The sequence below is a fragment of the Camelus bactrianus genome, chromosome 21 (assembly GCF_048773025.1).
Source record: "Camelus bactrianus isolate YW-2024 breed Bactrian camel chromosome 21, ASM4877302v1, whole genome shotgun sequence".
NCBI lineage: Eukaryota > Metazoa > Chordata > Mammalia > Artiodactyla > Camelidae > Camelus > Camelus bactrianus.
The window spans coordinates 16,200,411-16,218,421 of NC_133559.1; the positions used below are offsets into that span (position 1 = coordinate 16,200,411).

At 43.6% G+C, this 18,011-nt stretch overlaps 1 protein-coding gene across 1 annotated transcript in view; it reads left to right on the top strand.

Annotated features, from left to right (window-relative positions):
• Nucleotides 1–718: 718 nt before the first annotated feature.
• STYXL2 (serine/threonine/tyrosine interacting like 2) overlaps nt 719–18,011 on the top strand; it is a 28,175-nt gene continuing 10,882 nt past the window's right edge. Inside the window, exons 1-3 of the mRNA XM_010953807.3 lie at nt 719–877; nt 1,498–1,623; nt 14,635–14,729. Of these exons, the coding sequence (XP_010952109.2) occupies nt 1,514–1,623; nt 14,635–14,729 (205 nt within the window). The 5' untranslated portion in view covers nt 719–877; nt 1,498–1,513. The remainder of the gene's footprint in view (nt 878–1,497; nt 1,624–14,634; nt 14,730–18,011) is intronic.

An 18,011-nucleotide genomic window follows, 5' to 3' on the forward strand; every position in this document is an offset into this window, starting at 1 on the left:
GGATGGATGGAGGAATGGGATCACTATAAAATGTGTGGGGTGAGGAAGTGAACTATTGGGCTACTGGGCTTGCTTTGATTATAATGATGCTGAGCGTTACTGTAGTGGATTAGAGTGGGCTATGAGCTCATCTGAAGTTTATGAAACTCATGGAATGTTTATATCACTCACGGTTGCCAACTGACCATCACTGTGGGGTGTGAGTGTGGGACAGCGGTTGTGGAAAGGAGAACACAGCTGTCCACTTCACTGTCCTGAGTCCTCTCTGTTCAAAGCAATGGAGCCCTGGTCACAAGCAACGACCACCCTTACGTCACACTGTGGTTCTCCCCCATCTTCTCTCAGAGGACCCTCCTCATTCCATACATCTGGTATTTTTTCTCCAGCCCCCTCTAAGCTGACATGGGGCTGAAGTACAGTTTATTTTATTCTTCTGGGTCCTTGGCTTTTCATTATCTTCTGGAAGCACTTTGAATAGGCAGCCCCAGGCAGGAGGCTATGAAGAGAGAGCCCAAAGCAAAACTTTTCTTTAGGTCTCTCTGTCTACAAAGCATGAACTTCTCCCACCTCTGCTGCTCAGTGTCAGCGCCCAGAGAATCAGCCAGGAGGGAAAGAGTTAACTGGGGCCTGCTTTTGGGACCCAGACCTGAGGCTGCATTCCTTCCTCCTAGAGATCTGCCAGGCTGAGGGGCCTGAGGCTAAATTTAGAAGGTAGCTAAGGTTTCCTGTTCACAGCTGTCCTGCCCCTCAAAAGAAGAAGAACCGAAGAGAGGAGGGAGGTTGGTCCCTCTCGCCTGTCGGAGCTTCTGGTCATTTCATCTGGGTCCCTCACCCTTGGGTGACTGCCCCTTGGTGTGGAGATACAGGCAGATCAGCGGTGAGTGTGCTTCTCCGTTCATTTTGTCCTCTGAGCCCAGGACTTACAAGCAATGGGGCTGCAGCTCTGGCCGGGGAGTCAGGGCCCAGCCATGTCTGGGACCAGCTCCTGGGGGATTGCATGTTCCTTAATAGGCTGTGGGAGGGCGCCTGAGCCAAAGGCAATGACTCCTGTGGCCTTGGTTAGAGACACTGAAGAAGGCACCTCCCCTGGTAGACACAAAAGGTGTGTGTGTGAGAGAGAGAGAGAGCCCCCAGGAGGTTTAAAGAAAGATCATTCTTGTCTGGGGAATTCACTGGTTTTCAACTGCTTCAGTTATAGTTAAGGCAAACTTCTGGTCCCCCTCGCTGCTTTCTTGCTGGTGTCTGTGGAAGGAACCAAGTTGTCACTTCTGAAATATTGTGACTTCAAGGTGGGCCGTGCATCTTGGTGTCCTGATAATAGCCGGGCCAAGTCTGCCTGGTGTTCCCCACAGGTCCTTTCTCCATCAGGCTGCTCACATGTAGTGACTTTCCCATTCCTAGTTCCACCCAGGTGACATCATGGACACACCTCTTTCCCCCCTACAAAACCTCCAGAACCAGAGTCCCTGACTGGCTTTTTCCGCACCAAACTTACAGAGGCTGACAGGCTGTCATGGCGACCAGTGGGGACCCAGAGGAGGAGCAGGTGGTCCCAGGCGAAGAGGATGAAGCCGACGTGAGGGCCGTGCAGGCGCGGTACCTCCGGAGCCCCTCCCCCAGCCAGTAAGTGTGCCCTCGCTGAGCCCCGCGCCCCTCCAGCCGTGGCGGGGGGTGGGGGTGGGCTGGAGAGCCTGGTGACAAGTCAGGTCGGAGAGGGTGTCTCCCTGGAAGGCTGTAAAGCTGTTGCAGACGGTTTCTTGCTTTTTTCTGAAACTTGGGGATCCAACAGCTATTTTAAAACTTACAACACCTGAGGCTTTCTAAGGCTCATGGTTTTTTGGAAAATACGATCCCTTCAAAAACATAATTGGTTTTGGATCCAGAGACCTAACAACTCCATGCGTCAGAAGTCACACCTGAAGTTCTTTCTTAGATATAATTTTTGGTCCTAATTTATTTCTTTGCTTCCTTGTCTACATGCTTCATTCTCTCAGCTTAGTGACGGTTATCTTGAGAGGTTATGTGAAACTTTAAATTTGAATGAAAAGTCCAGGATGCATTTTGTAATTTCTAGTGTAATTGTTAAAAGTTATTTAGAATGTATAACTAGCAAGCTAATGAGGGGAGGATGCAATAATAAAATATAATCAGTCCAAAATAAGAGGAAAAAGAAGACACAAACAGCATAATAAATAATAAGAAAATACTAGGATGGAAAATTTAAACTCAAATAAGTTATTACTATAACATAAATAGACTAAATCCTCCAATTAAAAGAGAAAAATTGTCAGACTCAATTTTTTTTTACAAGCCTGCATACTTTTTATAAGAGACACATCTTAAAAAATTAAGATGTACAAAGGTTAACAAAGGATAGAAAACTTATACTACACTGTTCTGGTTACTATTGCTCACAACTTCAAAATTTAGTGGCATAAAACAACCTTTTTATTATAGTCACAATCAGGAGATGGTGTTCACTGCGCCTGGAAGGAGCAGTGGTGTGGCTTGTCTTTGCTTCAAGATGTCTGGGGCCTCAGCTGGAAAGACTTGGAGGTTGGGGATGATTTTAAGGTGGGGAGTGACTCAACAGCGGGGGGCTGGTGTCAGAGAGGCATCTTCACATGTTTTAACACTTCACATTGGGACCTCAGCTGGGTTGTTGGCCCAAACACCTAACGCGATCTTTTCTTATGATCCCTCCATGTGGGCCAGTGTGGGGTTTCTCATCGTGGTAGCTGACTTCCAAGAGAACAGGACAGAAGGGCATTAATTTTCTTGATCTAGCCTCAGAAGTCACATAAAGGGCCACAAAGGTTCAGAAGGAGACAACAACATAAGCTCCACCACTCCACTGATGGAGTATCAAGGTCACACTATAAAGAGAGCAAGTGGGATGGGAAACACTGTGGCCATCTTTGGAAAGGACAAACTGCCACAATTGCAAGCACTAACTAAAAGCAAGCCAGGGATGTGAGTTACTGATATCAGACGAAGAAAACTTTAAGATAGCATTATTGGGGGCAAAGAAGGATGTTGCATAATGATCAAAGGTTGGATTCACCATATGGTAGATATATTCATTTTAAATTTCTATAATCTAATAACAGCTTCAAAATATATAAAGCAAAAAAATTGACAGAACTAAAGAAAATATTAAAATCTGCAATCTTAGTCAAATGCGCTTTTTTAAAAATACAATCTCAGCAACTGATAAAATGAGGCAAAAAAAAAATCAGAGTATAAGAGATTTAAAGAAAACAATAAAAATTAACCTAATCAGCATTTATAGAACATGTACCCAACAAAAGCGGGATATACATTCTCATCATGCACACATGGAATTTTTACTAGAAAGGTCATATGCTGGGCCATTTGTGTATCAACAAACTTTTAATGCTTGAAATTATACAAAACATGTTCTCTGCCCATTGCAGAATTAAGCTAGAAATCACTGAAACCAAAAATATACAATCAAAGTTCCAAGAGTTAGCATCCAAGGGAGCAGGACAGAAATGCACTGATTTACACGATCTAGCCTCAAAAAAAAGTCACATGAACGACCACACAGGTTCAAAAGGAGGCAAGTGGAGGATCAAGGTCACACTGTAAAGAGAGCAAGTGGAATAGGATATATTGAAATATATGGATAATAGAAATTCAGATTGAAACCACAGTTCATTACTACTACATACTCACCAAACTATCTAAAATTACAGACTGACAATAGCAAATATTAATGAGGATGTGAGACAGTCAGGGCTCTCCTGTTCATTGCTGGTAAGGGTGTAAATTAGTACAACCATCTGGAAAACTATTTCATAGTATCTACTAAAGCTAAAGGTACGCTTGTCCTTTGACCCATTAGGCTCACTCCTGATACAAACGTAACAGAAATAAGTACACGTGTGCCCCAGATGAGAAGGACTGGTACTAGAATGTGTTAACAGTTAACAGTCATTAAGAATATAGAATGTTTAAACAATGTGATGAACTGTTCAGTTAACAGTAGGTTAGACAAATAATGGCTGGTATATATATTTAAACACTGCCCTAGGGAACAGGCGTTTTCTTAAATGGATTAAGCGTCTCAGATTATTGGTTGGGGAAGGCAATCCGTGAGTGCTGGCTGGGAAGGTGGAAGGTGGATCCTTGCAAGGGGAGGTAGGAGGCAGGGAAGATCAATTCTGCTGGTTTCAGAGTTGCCCATAAGTTGAACCTGCCACTAGACAAAAGCATTTATTAACAGAGAGATTTCAACAGCATTCAGTTCTTAGCCCTTCCAGCTGCCAGTCCCCCTCCTAGCCAAAAAAGGGCTCAGCCCGAAAGCCCCATTTACTTGTGGAAAACCCTGGCCCCACATATAGAGCAAATCTTCTGTGGCTTCTCAGGAACTCCTCCTGAATCCTATTGAGTTTGATGCCCTTCTTGGTTTGTGTACAGTATACTCCTTAGCGATTGATTTTTAGAAGTTGATCCCAAATCGGCTAGCCCTTTTCAGACATTTTCAAGGAAGACAAACACACAGTGACAACTCATGGGCTATCCCTTCTTGCAATAATCATCATATCTAAGGTATAAATTAGCACAGCTGCATTGGCTTTTGAGACATCATCCAACCCACCTCTCCCTAAAACACGCATTACACAAAACCAGGCTTAAACCAGCCCAAATGAATGCAGCTACAGTATCTTTGATAATGAAAAGATAACTCACAGACTGGGAAAAAAAAATTCGCAAATCACATATCTGGTAAGGAACTCATATGGAAAACATATTAAAAAAAAGAAAAAACAGCTCTTGGTGGGGAGGATATAACTCAAGTGGTAGAGTGCATGCTTAGCATGTATGAGTCCTGGGTTCAATTCCCAGTACCTCTTCTAAAAATAAATAAGTGAATAAACCTAATTACCTCCCTCCAACCAAAAAATAATAATAATAAATAAATAAATAAAATAAAAGCCAATCATGCTAATAGGAAACTTTTAAAAACTCTCAAAACTCAATTAAAAAGAAACTCACAACTCAATTTAAAAATGGATGAGGGGCAGAGAGTATAGCTCAAGTGGTAGACACATGCTTAGCATGCAGGAGGTCCTGAGTTCAATCCCCAGTACCTCCTCTAAAAACAAATGAATAAACCTAACTACCTACTCCCCCACAAAAAAACTTCAAAAAATAAAATATGATACTTTAAAAAAAAATGGACAAAAGATCTGAACAGATAATTCACCAAAGAAGATACATGGAAAGCAAATAAGCACATGAAAAGATGCTCAAAATCCTTAGTCATTAGGGAAGTGAACATTAAAATCACCGTGATATACTATTACATACCTATTAGAAAATTTAAGAGGTTGACCTTACCAAGTTGGTGAGAATATGGAGGACCTGGAACAATCCCACTGCTGGCTGGTATGTAAAATGGTAGCACCATTTTATAAACTGTTAGTCAGTTTTTTAAAAAGATAAACATACACCTATATGTATATGATCCAATCATTCTACTCCTAGGTGTTTACCCAAGAGAAATTAAAGTCTATGTTCATACAAAGACTTGTACATGAATGTTCACTGCAGCTTTATTTGTAACAGCCTAGAAACAAGCCACATGTCCATCAATAAGTGGATGGATAAATACACTGTGGTATATTTATACGCTGGAATACTATTCAGCAGTAAAAAAGGAATGAATCATTGATTCATACAACAACATAGATGAATCCCAGAATAATTCTGCTCAATGAAAGCAATCAAAAAAGAGTGCATAGCATATGATTTCATTTATAGAACATTTTAGAAAATGCAAATGAATCTCTGTAGTGACAGAAAGCAGATCAGGGTTTGTCTGAGGAGTGTGGAGTAGGGAGTGGGTAGAGGGAGGATTTACAAAGGGACATGAAACTTTGGGGTGATGGTGAATATCACAATGTTGATCATGGTGATGGTTTCACGGGCGTATACACATATCAGACCTTACCAATCTGTACATTTTAAACATGTGCTGTTTGTGTAACAATTATACCTCAGATAAAGCTGTGTGCTATTTTAAAGCTATGAAAAGAGAAATAAAACTCTCTTCTAGGGGGCCATATGGTGATGTGGGAAGAACTTACGTGGTATAATTGAGGCCAAAATTGAGGTCAGCTCTGTTCCCCCACTTATTAGCCATTATTAGAACTTACGTAAATTACTTAGTCGTAAGATTGGAATACCAGTTTTACCCAGTGGTAGAGATTAAACAATGTAATGTAACATATTGTTTATAATATATATTACATACATCACACCCATTATTATAATATAATATATAGATAGATACATTAGGTATTTGATAAATGGTGGTTCTCTTCCCTTTTCCTTCCAGAGGAAGATATCTGACAATCAATTCTTCCTAGTAACTCACGATATCAAGAAATACTTAATTCACCAGAATCCCACACACTCCAGTGAAAACATGATGTTTCTCTAATTCTGCCACAAGCAAAGACTCTATTCTAAGTAACCAGCCATCCCCCAGGGCTGGACAGCCCTCCCTATACTTAATAAGTGCCTGAAATTCTATCCTTCTTGTTATATTCCTTGAGCTAAAGGCTTGGGCTTTTTTAAACTAAATTATGCTCTGAGTCAGCAAATATCCCATCAGCAGACTCTCAGTGCTAGTTTCCTAGGACTACTGTAAAAAATCATCACAAATTGAGTGGCTTAAAAATAGTATGGATATATTCTATCACAATTTTGGAGGCCAGAAGTCTGAGATCCAGATGTCAGCAGGGACATCCTCCCTGAGAAGCTCCAGGAAAGACTCCTTCCTTGCCTCTTCCTAGCTTCGTTGGCTCCAGGAGTTTCTTGACTTGTGACAGCTTAACCCCAACCTCTGCCTCTGTGTTCATATGGCCATCTCTTCTGTCTCTTCTCTGTGTCCTTTTTAAGTGACACCTCTGGGTTCATGGCCTACCCAAATCCATGATGATCCCATCTCAAGATCCTTAACTTCATTATCTGTGCAAAGATCCTTTTTCCAAATAAGACTGCATTCACAGGTTCTGAGAGACATCTTTGGCTGATCCCATTCAACCCACTGCAACTTTCGATCCAGCTCTTTTGGTGACACATCTGGACTCTTTTCTGTGGAGTCAGGATAGGGCCTTGCAAAAGTCCACTAGGTGTTGCAAACAGCCACTGCCAATCCATCAGAGTTAGTTTGGGGATGAAGTATGCTTGCTGTTCTGGCAGGAAGTCTCAACATTTCCAGCCTCACCTGTAAATCTCATCCTAGAGTGGATTAAGAACCTGACAAGGGGTGTAGACAGTGGCTAGAGGTGTCAAGCCTTCATTTTTGCCTGACTTAGACATTGACTTCCAATACCTTAAATTCAAACCTAGCCACCATGAGTCACTCTCCCTGGAGGAAAACCTGCAGCTAGAGATGCATCCATCTCCCAGCTAGGCAAACTCCCTGAGGTAATTCATGAATTAACACTGAAATATGAGATGTGGTATGTATGTATGTATATATATATACACACACAGAGACATACATACACAGTGGAATACTACTCAGCCATAAAAAAGAATGAAATAATGCCATTTGCAGCAACATAGTTGGACCTGGATATTGTCATACTAAGTATGTCAGACAGAGTCATATCACTTATATGTGAAAATGATATATATGAACTTATTTACAAAATAGAAATAGACTCACATACATAGAAAACAAACTTATGGTTACCAAAGGGGAAGAGTTGGGGGAGATGAGTTTGGAATTTTGAAAAAAAAAACAACACTAAAATATAAACCGCCCCCATCCAATGGGGCAGCTTGGTGGCAGCTTTGCTGGTATCCATAATCTCCATCAGACCTCCCAGTCACCGAGATGAACACAGTCTAAGAAATCAGTGTGCTTGGGGTGCAAACCAACCTCAAGACAGGAGGCCATGACCTGCCAAGCCTTCCCATGCAGGTGGTCTAGGAGCCTGCCTCTGCCTCTTCCTCCTTAGCTATGACCAGATTTCTCTTCTTTTCCAAATAAAGGGTCAGACTTTATCTTTCTCTTGTTCTGACTTAAAGAATGTTTTTCTGTTATTCTATCTTTCCAAGTCAAAATCCATTTCTTGTGGGAGAGTATAGCTCAGTGGTAGAGTGCATGCCTAGCATGCATAAGGGTCCTGGGTTCAATTCCCAGTACCTCCATTAAATAAATAAATGAACAAATAAACCTAATTACCTCCCCTCATTAAACACACACACACACACACAATTTTTTTAAATTCATTTCTCTCTTTGGCTTCAGATTTGAATTGTTCAAGCCGTTGAGATGTTTTAGAACTCTATGCTGATCTAGTCAGGCCGTCTCTCTTGGTGGCATATTCCCCTCCACTTTCTGCAAAGATCCTTGACTGTGCTTTGCTTGCTTTTCCTATCTTGAGGTCAGTGTGTGCCTGGTGGTGGCGGCGGGGCAGGAGAGGGGGGCATGGAATGTCAGGTCTGTGTGTCCCCATCGCACGTCCTTGGGAAATGGCTCCTCCCACTTACCCTTACTGTTTTATATTTCTTTTTCTGTGAAAAATTTTCTGCCTTGGCTCTTTCATGAAGCCTGCTGGAAGCAATTTGCTAAAAATCAATTTGCTTTCCTGATTTCTCTCCTTCCTTGGAGCCTGAACTTTGCCTGTGTCGTCAACTTCACTGAAGCTCAGAAACCTGTTCCTTTTTTGCAAAAGCCAAATCAAGAAAGACACCCCCTTCCTGGGCCTCTGCCTCCATTTTCATTCCAAGGAACTCATTGAAAGGAGGTGATCAGCTGTCAGGAGGTCTGAGTTGGAGGACCCCCAATTCCATTCCCTTCTGGGTCTTTTCAACCTGGTAACTGGTTTTAAAAAGTGGCTTTCAAACTTTGCCAACTGTAATCCACTGTAGGACATGCCATTTACTCAGGGTATACATACAGATATATGTAAATTTTAAAAAGGTTTCACAAAATTATACTTATCTTTACAATGGTTGGTACTATTCTCTATTGTATTCCTCTCTTCCTTCCTTCCTTCCTTCCTTCCTTCCTTCCTTCCTTCCTTCCTTCCTTCCTTCTTTCCTTCCTTTCTCCCTCCCTCTCTCTCTCCCTCCCTCTCTTTCTTTCTTTCTTTCCAGATACTAGGCACAACCCGTTGATTTTACAATACACTAATGGATGACGTCTGCAATTTTGAAAAACACAGGTTTAAAGAAAGCTGCTCCCCGTCTCTGCTCTTGGTTAGGAAGTCCATCAAATTCTGCTTTATTGTTTCTCTTTCAATTCACCCTCAAGGCTTTCTAGCTGCTGCTTCCTGAGCCTGTGATGAGGTGTGTATCGATCCTAGAGCCCCTCTTTCCCTGCCGGTCTTTCTGAACAGCCAGCCCTTGCTGCTTTCCAATCACGGTGTGAGAGTAGTCGCACTCCATCTCAGACACGCGGGTGGAGGCGCAGACACGGTCATAAATCAAAACCTCTAGGGCTGCTATCTCACTGACCTTGCAGATATAAACAGGGCCACTTGTCCAGATCTCAGCCTCCTTCCTCTTTTCTTTCTCTGCAATCCTGCTTCTCCATGGAAAACAAGGGAGCTGCTTTTCAACGCTGGAACATTGCTCTCCACGCAAGTCCTTTCAGGTCCTACACCTTCTTTATTCGACTCAGTAAACCGTGTCTTTGGCAGAAACAGTCTTAGGACTGTTAGGTTTACATTTCCTTCTCTCATAACAGGTTAACTCATAAAAGTGCTAGTAATTTACATCCTACCTTCAACCCTGGAGGATGTTGAGCTGAGTTTACTGTTGCTCACAATTGTGTATCAGCAGCCAAAACGGACACATTGTGGGGCTGGGGAGGGAATCTGATCTTAACCCCCCTCTTTTCTCAATCATAAAACCTCCAGCTTCCCAAAAGTGTCCTGGTTAGTCTTCAAATGTGATTTCTCAGATTTACCGACTCCTGAGCTGAATGAAGTTCAGTCTTTACCACCAACAAGAAGGGAGGATGTTTCTCTGCCATTTCTATTTTCAGAATTTAATTTCAAATTTTCCCCAGTGAAACCTACAGCCTCAGAGTTTAGGTATATTCAGGACAGATGGTCAGTTCCTGGCATTTGTCACATGAAACCAAATCTACACAATCTGAAGTCAACATTGTTTAGGGAAAATGGCAGGATCAAGGGCTCTCAGACAGGCGGTACCAGGCGGGGTTCCCGGGGACGCCACCTGCTGAGTTCCTGGCCCAGGCCTTTCTGCACACCTGACTGCTGAGGACTCCTCCTGTGTCTCTTCTCAGTTTGTGCCTGTAGCCTCCCCAGAAGGCAGAGCCCTGAAGGCCCGCAGATGAACAGAGAAAACTGACCTCTGGGAGGACTGAGGGCCATGACAGGAGGAAGCCCTTACCAGTCCCGTAGTAACACAAGCATTCTCAGCTAATTACCCTGTCTGGGGTTTGTTTTGATTTTTCATCCTAAACCTCATTTTTACATAATCCTGACCCTTAATAAACAAAATAATTATTTTATGAATAATAGCATTTACCAATAAATTTAAATTATTGATAAATTAATTATCGATAAATAAAACTCCTTCAGTAAATATTGTTGAAATGGAAGCGTAACTCATATTTATATAAAATTTAAGTCTCTGGCTCTAGTTTTATGAAATGTTGATGTTCTTAAACCGAGACTGCATTGGTTCCTGGGCCCAGAACATCCTCAGGGCCTGGCATGGTGTCAGGGCTTACTGTCACACTGGGATGACTTTGTTGTTACCTCCCGACTGCAACACACTGAGGTGGGTTACTGATACTTACTAGCTCTGCTCTGTGTTACTGTCGGGAGAAGAGGGCCTTAGCGCTCAGAATTCACTTCTTAGCCCTGGGAACAGTGCTGTTGCTGCTGTCTGTGGCTGCCTGACAACTACCCCCAAATGTAATGACTTAAGACAAAGATTTTAGTTTGCTCCCCTTTCCGGTAGGAATTTGGACAGGACCGGACGTGGCAGCTTGTCTGTGTGTCATGTGGGGTCAACTGGAGTGGCCCAAGGGGTGAAGGACGTCCCTCTAAGAGGCTCACCCACGTGGCTGGCTGTTGGCTGAGAGCTTGGCAGGGACTGTTGACCTCGCCCTGCCAACTTGGTGGTCTTGGGGTTGGTTGGGATCATCTGACTTCTTATACGGCAGCTCAGGGCTTCCAAAGAGAAAGCCAGGAGGGGAAAACTGCCCTTAAGACCCAGGCTCAGAGACTGGCGTGATGTCACTCCCACCATATTCTGTTGTGAAAGCAGTCGCAGAGACCACTCAGATTCCAGGGAAGTGGACATCGACCCTACCACTCTATGCGAAGAGTGTCACAGATCTGGGGCCACCTTTAATCCACAATAAGAAAAACTTGCTGATTGCCAATATAGGCCCCCAAGATTGTATACATCCTGGCCTCAGGAGGGCAGGGAGTGAGCATGGGCAGAACATAGCCCAGACCCTGGATTTGCTCCTGGGCTTGCTACTGGTATCCCAGTAAGGTGATGAGCAAGTTGCAAATACTTGATAAATGCTGTTGTCAATAGTACCTACCACATTCCCTTAAATATGTCACCACACTGAGGACAAATTCAATCAGTGAGTCAGAGAATCTCTATCAGGCAGACATTACACTAGGCGATAGGAACACAACAGTTCACAAAATACCCTGCCATAGTCCTTGCCTCATAGAGGGTATGGTCTAGTGCAGAAGACAGTTATTTATCAAATAATTTCTTTAAAAAATGGAAAGTTACATCTGATAGACGTGCCGCAAAGGAACGATGTATGGTGCAGTGAGAGGTGGAGATCAGGGAAGAATTCCCCAAAGAAATGAGGATTGAACTAACATCTAAAAGATGGGTGATGAGGGGGAGGATTGAACATCCTGGCAGTAGAAATGGGCTTCAGCAAAGTGCCTGGGCAGAAGGAAACTTGGTGAGGATGGGAAGCCAGAGAAGACCAGTGTGCTAGAAAGGAGTGAGCGGTGAGGGGAAGCCAGTGCAAGCTGAGGCTGGAGAGGAGAAAGGGGCCGAGTCCGCAGGGCTGTGGAGACCATTGGGTGGTATGTGGACACCTTGCCCGGTGCCTAGCAATTTCGATCCATTCATCCAGCCATCCGTCTGTTCTTTCATCTACCCATCTGTCCACTCACCATCCACTCAGTCATCAAAACCTGCCTGGTCACTCACCTTCCATGTGCTGGAGGTATAGAGATAAACAAGACTACTTCATCTCTACTTTTACAGAGCCCACGTCCGCCCCCACCGGGTGTTCAAGTCTTTACTCCCCTTACCAGTCAACGAGATGGCTAAAGGCCTCTCTGGTTCTGGTATCCAAGGATAACATCTCACAAACCTCACTCTTAATTCACCCCCACTTCCGGTCATGCTTATTCGAAAATACATCTTCTGGTCACAAAGAGACCTTGGTGCTAGATGAGGAATGATCTGGCACAGCTGCTCCTGGAAATCCCTCAGGGACTACCAACAGTGATGCCACATTGTGCTGTCCCTCATGCCACAGGGGCAGGTCTAGCCACATCCTGGGGACAGTCATAGGCTACTTCTCTCTTCTGTCAAAGACATTTCTTTCTTCATAGCCCTGCTGGCTCCAATCACATAATTCTCCCCGGGGGAATTCTGATAGATGTCTACTATAAGAGAATTGTTCTGCTAGTCAATTCAACTAGACTTAGCTGAGCTCACGTTAGTTCCATTCTGTTCAGCGGCACTCAGCTCAACTCAGCCCAGTCCATCCATCCATCTGTCCATCTATGCTTTTAACAAGTATTCTTCAAGTGCTTTTCTGTTTCAAAGCCTATCTTGGACCTGGGGATCCTGCAGGGGTTGCATACACCAACCAACTCATTTCCCCTTTCCAATCAAAAGGGTATCAGTGTATGGCGGTGGAGAGAAGACTGGACTTAGAGCGGGACTTCCCTGTTTGCAACTTTTCCTGGTACTTATTTACTGTCTTGGGCAATATCGTCAACCTGTCTGAGCCACAGTTTCCTTGTCTTATAGCAGGAATCATAATACCTACATTGTGGGAGATTTTTCAGGATAAAATTCATAGAAGGCACTCAAAAATGGTATCCATTCCCAACATAGTAGATGACCATAGACAAAGGGACATCACTGGGAAATTTCTAAACACTGCAAACCAGAAAAGATCCTACGGGTTTTCACAGAGACAAAATAGGCCAATTACAAGGACCAGGAAACACACTGACTACAGACTTTTAAAAGCACAACAACAATGGACAAATTTCCTGTGCTGGGTAAGATGGCAAGCACACCTCCACCCAGACTCTCCCATGGATTGCCCTGTAAAACCTGGACAGAAGGATAGAGCAGCTGTTTGAGGACTCTGAAAGGTAAATAGTAGCAGGCAGATTGAGGAAGAAAACCAGAATTCAAAATACTAGCAAATCAGCAGAGTGTGTATCATTTTTCCCTTTGGAATACCCAGTCTGGACTCAGGGCAGTATGACAGTGATGCCAGCAATAGCTTGAGGTGCCAAAAAATTCAGCACGAAGAAGGAACAAATTACGGATTCATGCAGTAGAATGGATGATTTGTAGACGCATTTTGCTAAGTGAAATAAGCCAGATCCAAAAGACTATTGTATTATTCCATGTAGTTAACCTTCCAGGAAAGCCCACGCTATAGGGACAGAAAACAGATCAGTGATTGCTAGGGGATGAGGTGCAGGGAAGATCTGACTATGAAAGGAATGGGGCATGAGGGCATTTTTACAGGGAAAAAATGGTATCCATTAATTCCTCTCATTTTTTTATAATCCTCTCTGGACGTAAAGGAAAGACTAAGTGAAAAAGACCTAAAACTCACCACGACACCTGGAAAAGAGGAGAACCCACGAAGGAGGAGGGCACCTACCACTATAATGTAGTCCTGACTTTTTTTCTGCCCTTGATTCACCATGTTCCTCAAAGATCCCTTTGACACCTCTGCTGAATTCTTTTGGGGAAATTGACATTTACCTAAGTTACACTGTTGCATCCCTGGGCTCAGGCTGACCCTTGATATCTTGTGTTCAGAATCAGGACTGTGCAGTTGAGCACATCTTCACATTTCCCTCCGTGCTGTGCCTGCCCACTCCCCTTAAGCAGAGAAAAAATATGGGGCACAGAGGGAATGGTGGCAGCCCACCCAGCCCACCAGTTCAGCAGAATCCTGGCGGAAGCAGAGTTAGGGATGTCCTATAGTATTGATAATGGAGGCCAGGACAAGAGGAAAAAAAAGAGCAGCAGTACATTCAAAGGTAAGGACACAGCAGAGAAAGTGAAGCCACATCAGTGCATGTTCTCCCCAATCTTTTCCCTCCACAACGTAGACTACGGTGTCATTAAACATCCACTCACAGAGGTGCCAACTCCGGTCTAAAAATAGATGGGCGACTCAGCCATGGGATTCCCGGTGTTCTGCGTTCTCAGGGTCCCTAAACTTGGGAAAGCATTCCCTTTATCTCTCATTGTTTTCCACTCGTGGCTAAAATCAGATCCAGGTTTCTTGTCTAAAAAGATTACCTCCCATTCAGCTGCTCCCTAGAGTCATCTCAAGTGAATATTGTCTTCTTTCAGGTACTCAATGGTCTCGGATGCAGAAACAGAAAGCATTTTCATGGAGCCCATTCACCTCTCCTCGGCCGTTGCAGCTAAACAGATCATCAAAGAAGGTAACGCCATCTGAAGCCGGGTGGAAGTAGGGAGGGTCCACGGGTCATCAGGAGACCCTCAGAGGGGCCCATTGGAAGGTCTCAATGTGCTTCCCATCAGATTCAGAAGAGCAGATCCAAAGAAGGCAGCTCCTCCAACCCCTGCTCATCAGCCTTCATGGGTCAGAGGTGGAACTTATCATGCATCAGTGTGAACAGTTCTCTAGTCAAAAGCCAGGGAGGCAGTTCCAATCTGCCCCTAAGGCCTCTCATTCAATTTCTTAGTTAATCTCAGGTGTCCTGGGGTGGCTTATGCTAGAGACTCAGACCTGGGAGCCCAAGAAATGGCTAGGAGCATCCAGACAGTTCTGCTCAAGGGGATGTCTAGATTTAAACTCGCATTTCTACAGTGCTTAAAGATGATTTTCAAACTGAAGTATGAATGGGGAGGAGGTAGGGAAAGGTGGGGTAAGGAGGGATGATAACATTTACACAGTAAATTGTATTTTTTTTTAAGCTTCCAATTTGCAAAGACTTTTTTCCTTTTTTTTAAATTGAAATATAGTCAGTTTACAATGCTGTATCAATTTCTGAAGTACAGAGTAATGTTTCAGTCATACATATACATACATAGATTCGTTTTTGTATTCTTTTTCATTATAGGGTTACTACAAGATACTGAAAATAATTCCCCATGCTATATAGTGTAAACTTGTTTATTTCATATATAGTAGTTAGTATCGGCAAATCTTGAACTCCCAATTTATCCCTTTCCACCCGCTTTCCCCCCGGTAACCATAAATTTGATTTCTATGTCTGTGAGTTTATTTCTACATAGTAAACTTTAGAGCAGAAAACATACTGTATTTCATTCAAGGGTATTCATTCCAAATGGATGGACTTTTTTTTTTCTTCTAATCAATTTTAGGCAAATAGCCTTTCATGATTTCATTCCTCTCCTTTCTCCTCTCTTTGCCCTGGGTGTCTTCTCACTTCTGGTGTGGGAGGTGGGATAAGGGAGTCCTGCTAATGACACAGGGTCCACCTGGCCTTTGGGCTTCATCTGGCAACTACTGCTAGTGGCCATGGTCACTTCCCTGGTGATGAGACCCACACATGCTGCTCCTTCTCCATGTAACCCCAGCTCTTTCTCAGTCCCTTGGCTCTCTGAGTCCCCACCAGGGTCCCTGAGGGTGTCTGAATCTCCTGTATACCTCGTGAGGAACCAGAAATTTTATCTGATGTTGCTTGTTGATCTGGGAACCCTATGAGGCCCCATCTTCTCAAAGAACTACTTTTTCCCTCTTTTTTTACCACCTCACCTGGGGTCTCTGCTACCTTGCTCTAAGCCAAGCCATGGTGTCTTGAGTCCAGTCTGGTTCTTTCCAAATTTCTCCCAGTACCACCCTAGCCCCGAAAGTTCTTTTTTCCTCCTGTGTGGTTGGGACTTTCCCTAACCTTCCATCCTGCATCGTCCCTGCTCTGTGCTTTGCTCTCTGGACCACTCTCCAGCATTTGGTTCTTGATAAGCAACAGTCTGGCTTTAAAGGTTGTGAGCAAACCACATCCTCTCTTTGAAAGCTTCACTTTCAGGTCTATAGGATGCTAGAGATATTCAGCGTTTAGAGTGAGACCGAAACTGGGCAATTTCATCCTAGGTCTTATCTACTCTCCCCATCTCTGGGAGTGAAGCCTAAGTTTCATTTGTCTTAGAGGCTGAAGGGTGATGGGGAAAGAAAAAAAATACGTATATTACAGAAAAAGGAAAATGTACCAGGTGATACTTCAAAACATTGCCCTACTCACTAGTGATTAGGGAGGTAAAAATGGACATGGAAGAACCCTCCGATTTCAGGAGAGTCTGCTTATGCCACACATCTGAGAAACAGCAGCGGAGAAATGGCTGGCGTCACTCTCTCCTGAAGAAACCTCAGGGAGTAGAAATAAATGGGAGGAACTGATGCAGGGAGGGAAGTGGGATTGGAACAGGCTGAGGTGTGGACCAGAGACCTAGGGAAAGTAGGAGTTCCCAGTGGGGATGAGGGAGCTGAGCCATTTGCTTTTAAACTGGAAGGGGAAGAAATCAAAACAACTTGCTATATAAATAGCTGAGGAAGACAATGCTGTATATCTTAATGAGCCAGCGGGGAGTCTTATTGTTTGTTTGGGGTTTTTTTGTGGTTTTTTTTGCATGTAATAGAGGAAAAATATTTAAGTAGTGGAGGGAAAGAGAGGGACTTTTACATTTGCCGTGTAAGACCCCAGGAGAGCCAGGACTGATGGAGAAAATAGGACCGCTTCATCTATTTTTAAACAAAATAGAGCACTGGGATTGCAGAGGTTTTCTTCTTTCTGCTTTTGAAACAGATATCAAAGAACATTTAGAGCTGAGACCTGATGCAGGGATGTGGGGGCCCACCAAGTAGTTTAGGCGAGGGAGGAGAGGAGAGGGGAGCTTTAGGGGCATGGAGTCCTCAGCCCCGGGCAGAACCCCGGACTCCAGGATCCTCAGGCCTTGAGCAGTGAGCCCAGCTTACAGACACCTGTTCATTCTGCCAAGGGTTGGACCACCTCTGTTTGCCAAATGTGGCTGTGCTCCTCACCCAACAGGGAAAGAGGTGGCCCCTGCAAGGGGTTATGGCCAACACAGAAAACACTCCTTTCTTATTTAAATTCTTCCTTCTTTCTCTCTAGTCAGTATTTTTTGGCTACTAAGTGGAAGGAAAGGTTTTGCTCTCTGCCATCCTTTTATATCTCCTTAGAGAAAGAAAAGATCTTACTTTCCCCAAAATTTGATAAATTGGGAGTAAATCCATTAAGAGGAGAAGATAAAAAGTTCACTCGAGAGGCAGGTGAATGGAATTTGAATTCGGAGTTTGAGCTTTTCTGGGCTGTTGTCAGGAAGGCCCCGAGTGCTGTTTGGTGACCAGAATCTGAGCTCATGGCAAACCTTTGGCACCTGTCGGAAAGCTGGGAGGCTGAGATTCACAGGAGCCTCCCCTCTAGTCGGGGTGGATGGGGAGAAGCAGACAATAAATGAAAGAAGTAAATTAAATGTGTATCAGAAGGTGATCTAGGGTAAATGACTGCTGAAAATTTTACTTCTCCCAGAGTTATTTGCATTCCATATGTAAAGGGATCGAACTAACAGAATGAATTATGTGATGAAAGAATGCCGTGTGTTCATTTGGGAAATGCTTCCAAGCATCTATTTTGTGTGAGTCACTGTGGGATTTATAAACATGAATCGGACACATACCAGGTCTTTCTCACACCTCGGTGTAAGAATTATCAGCCAGTTTT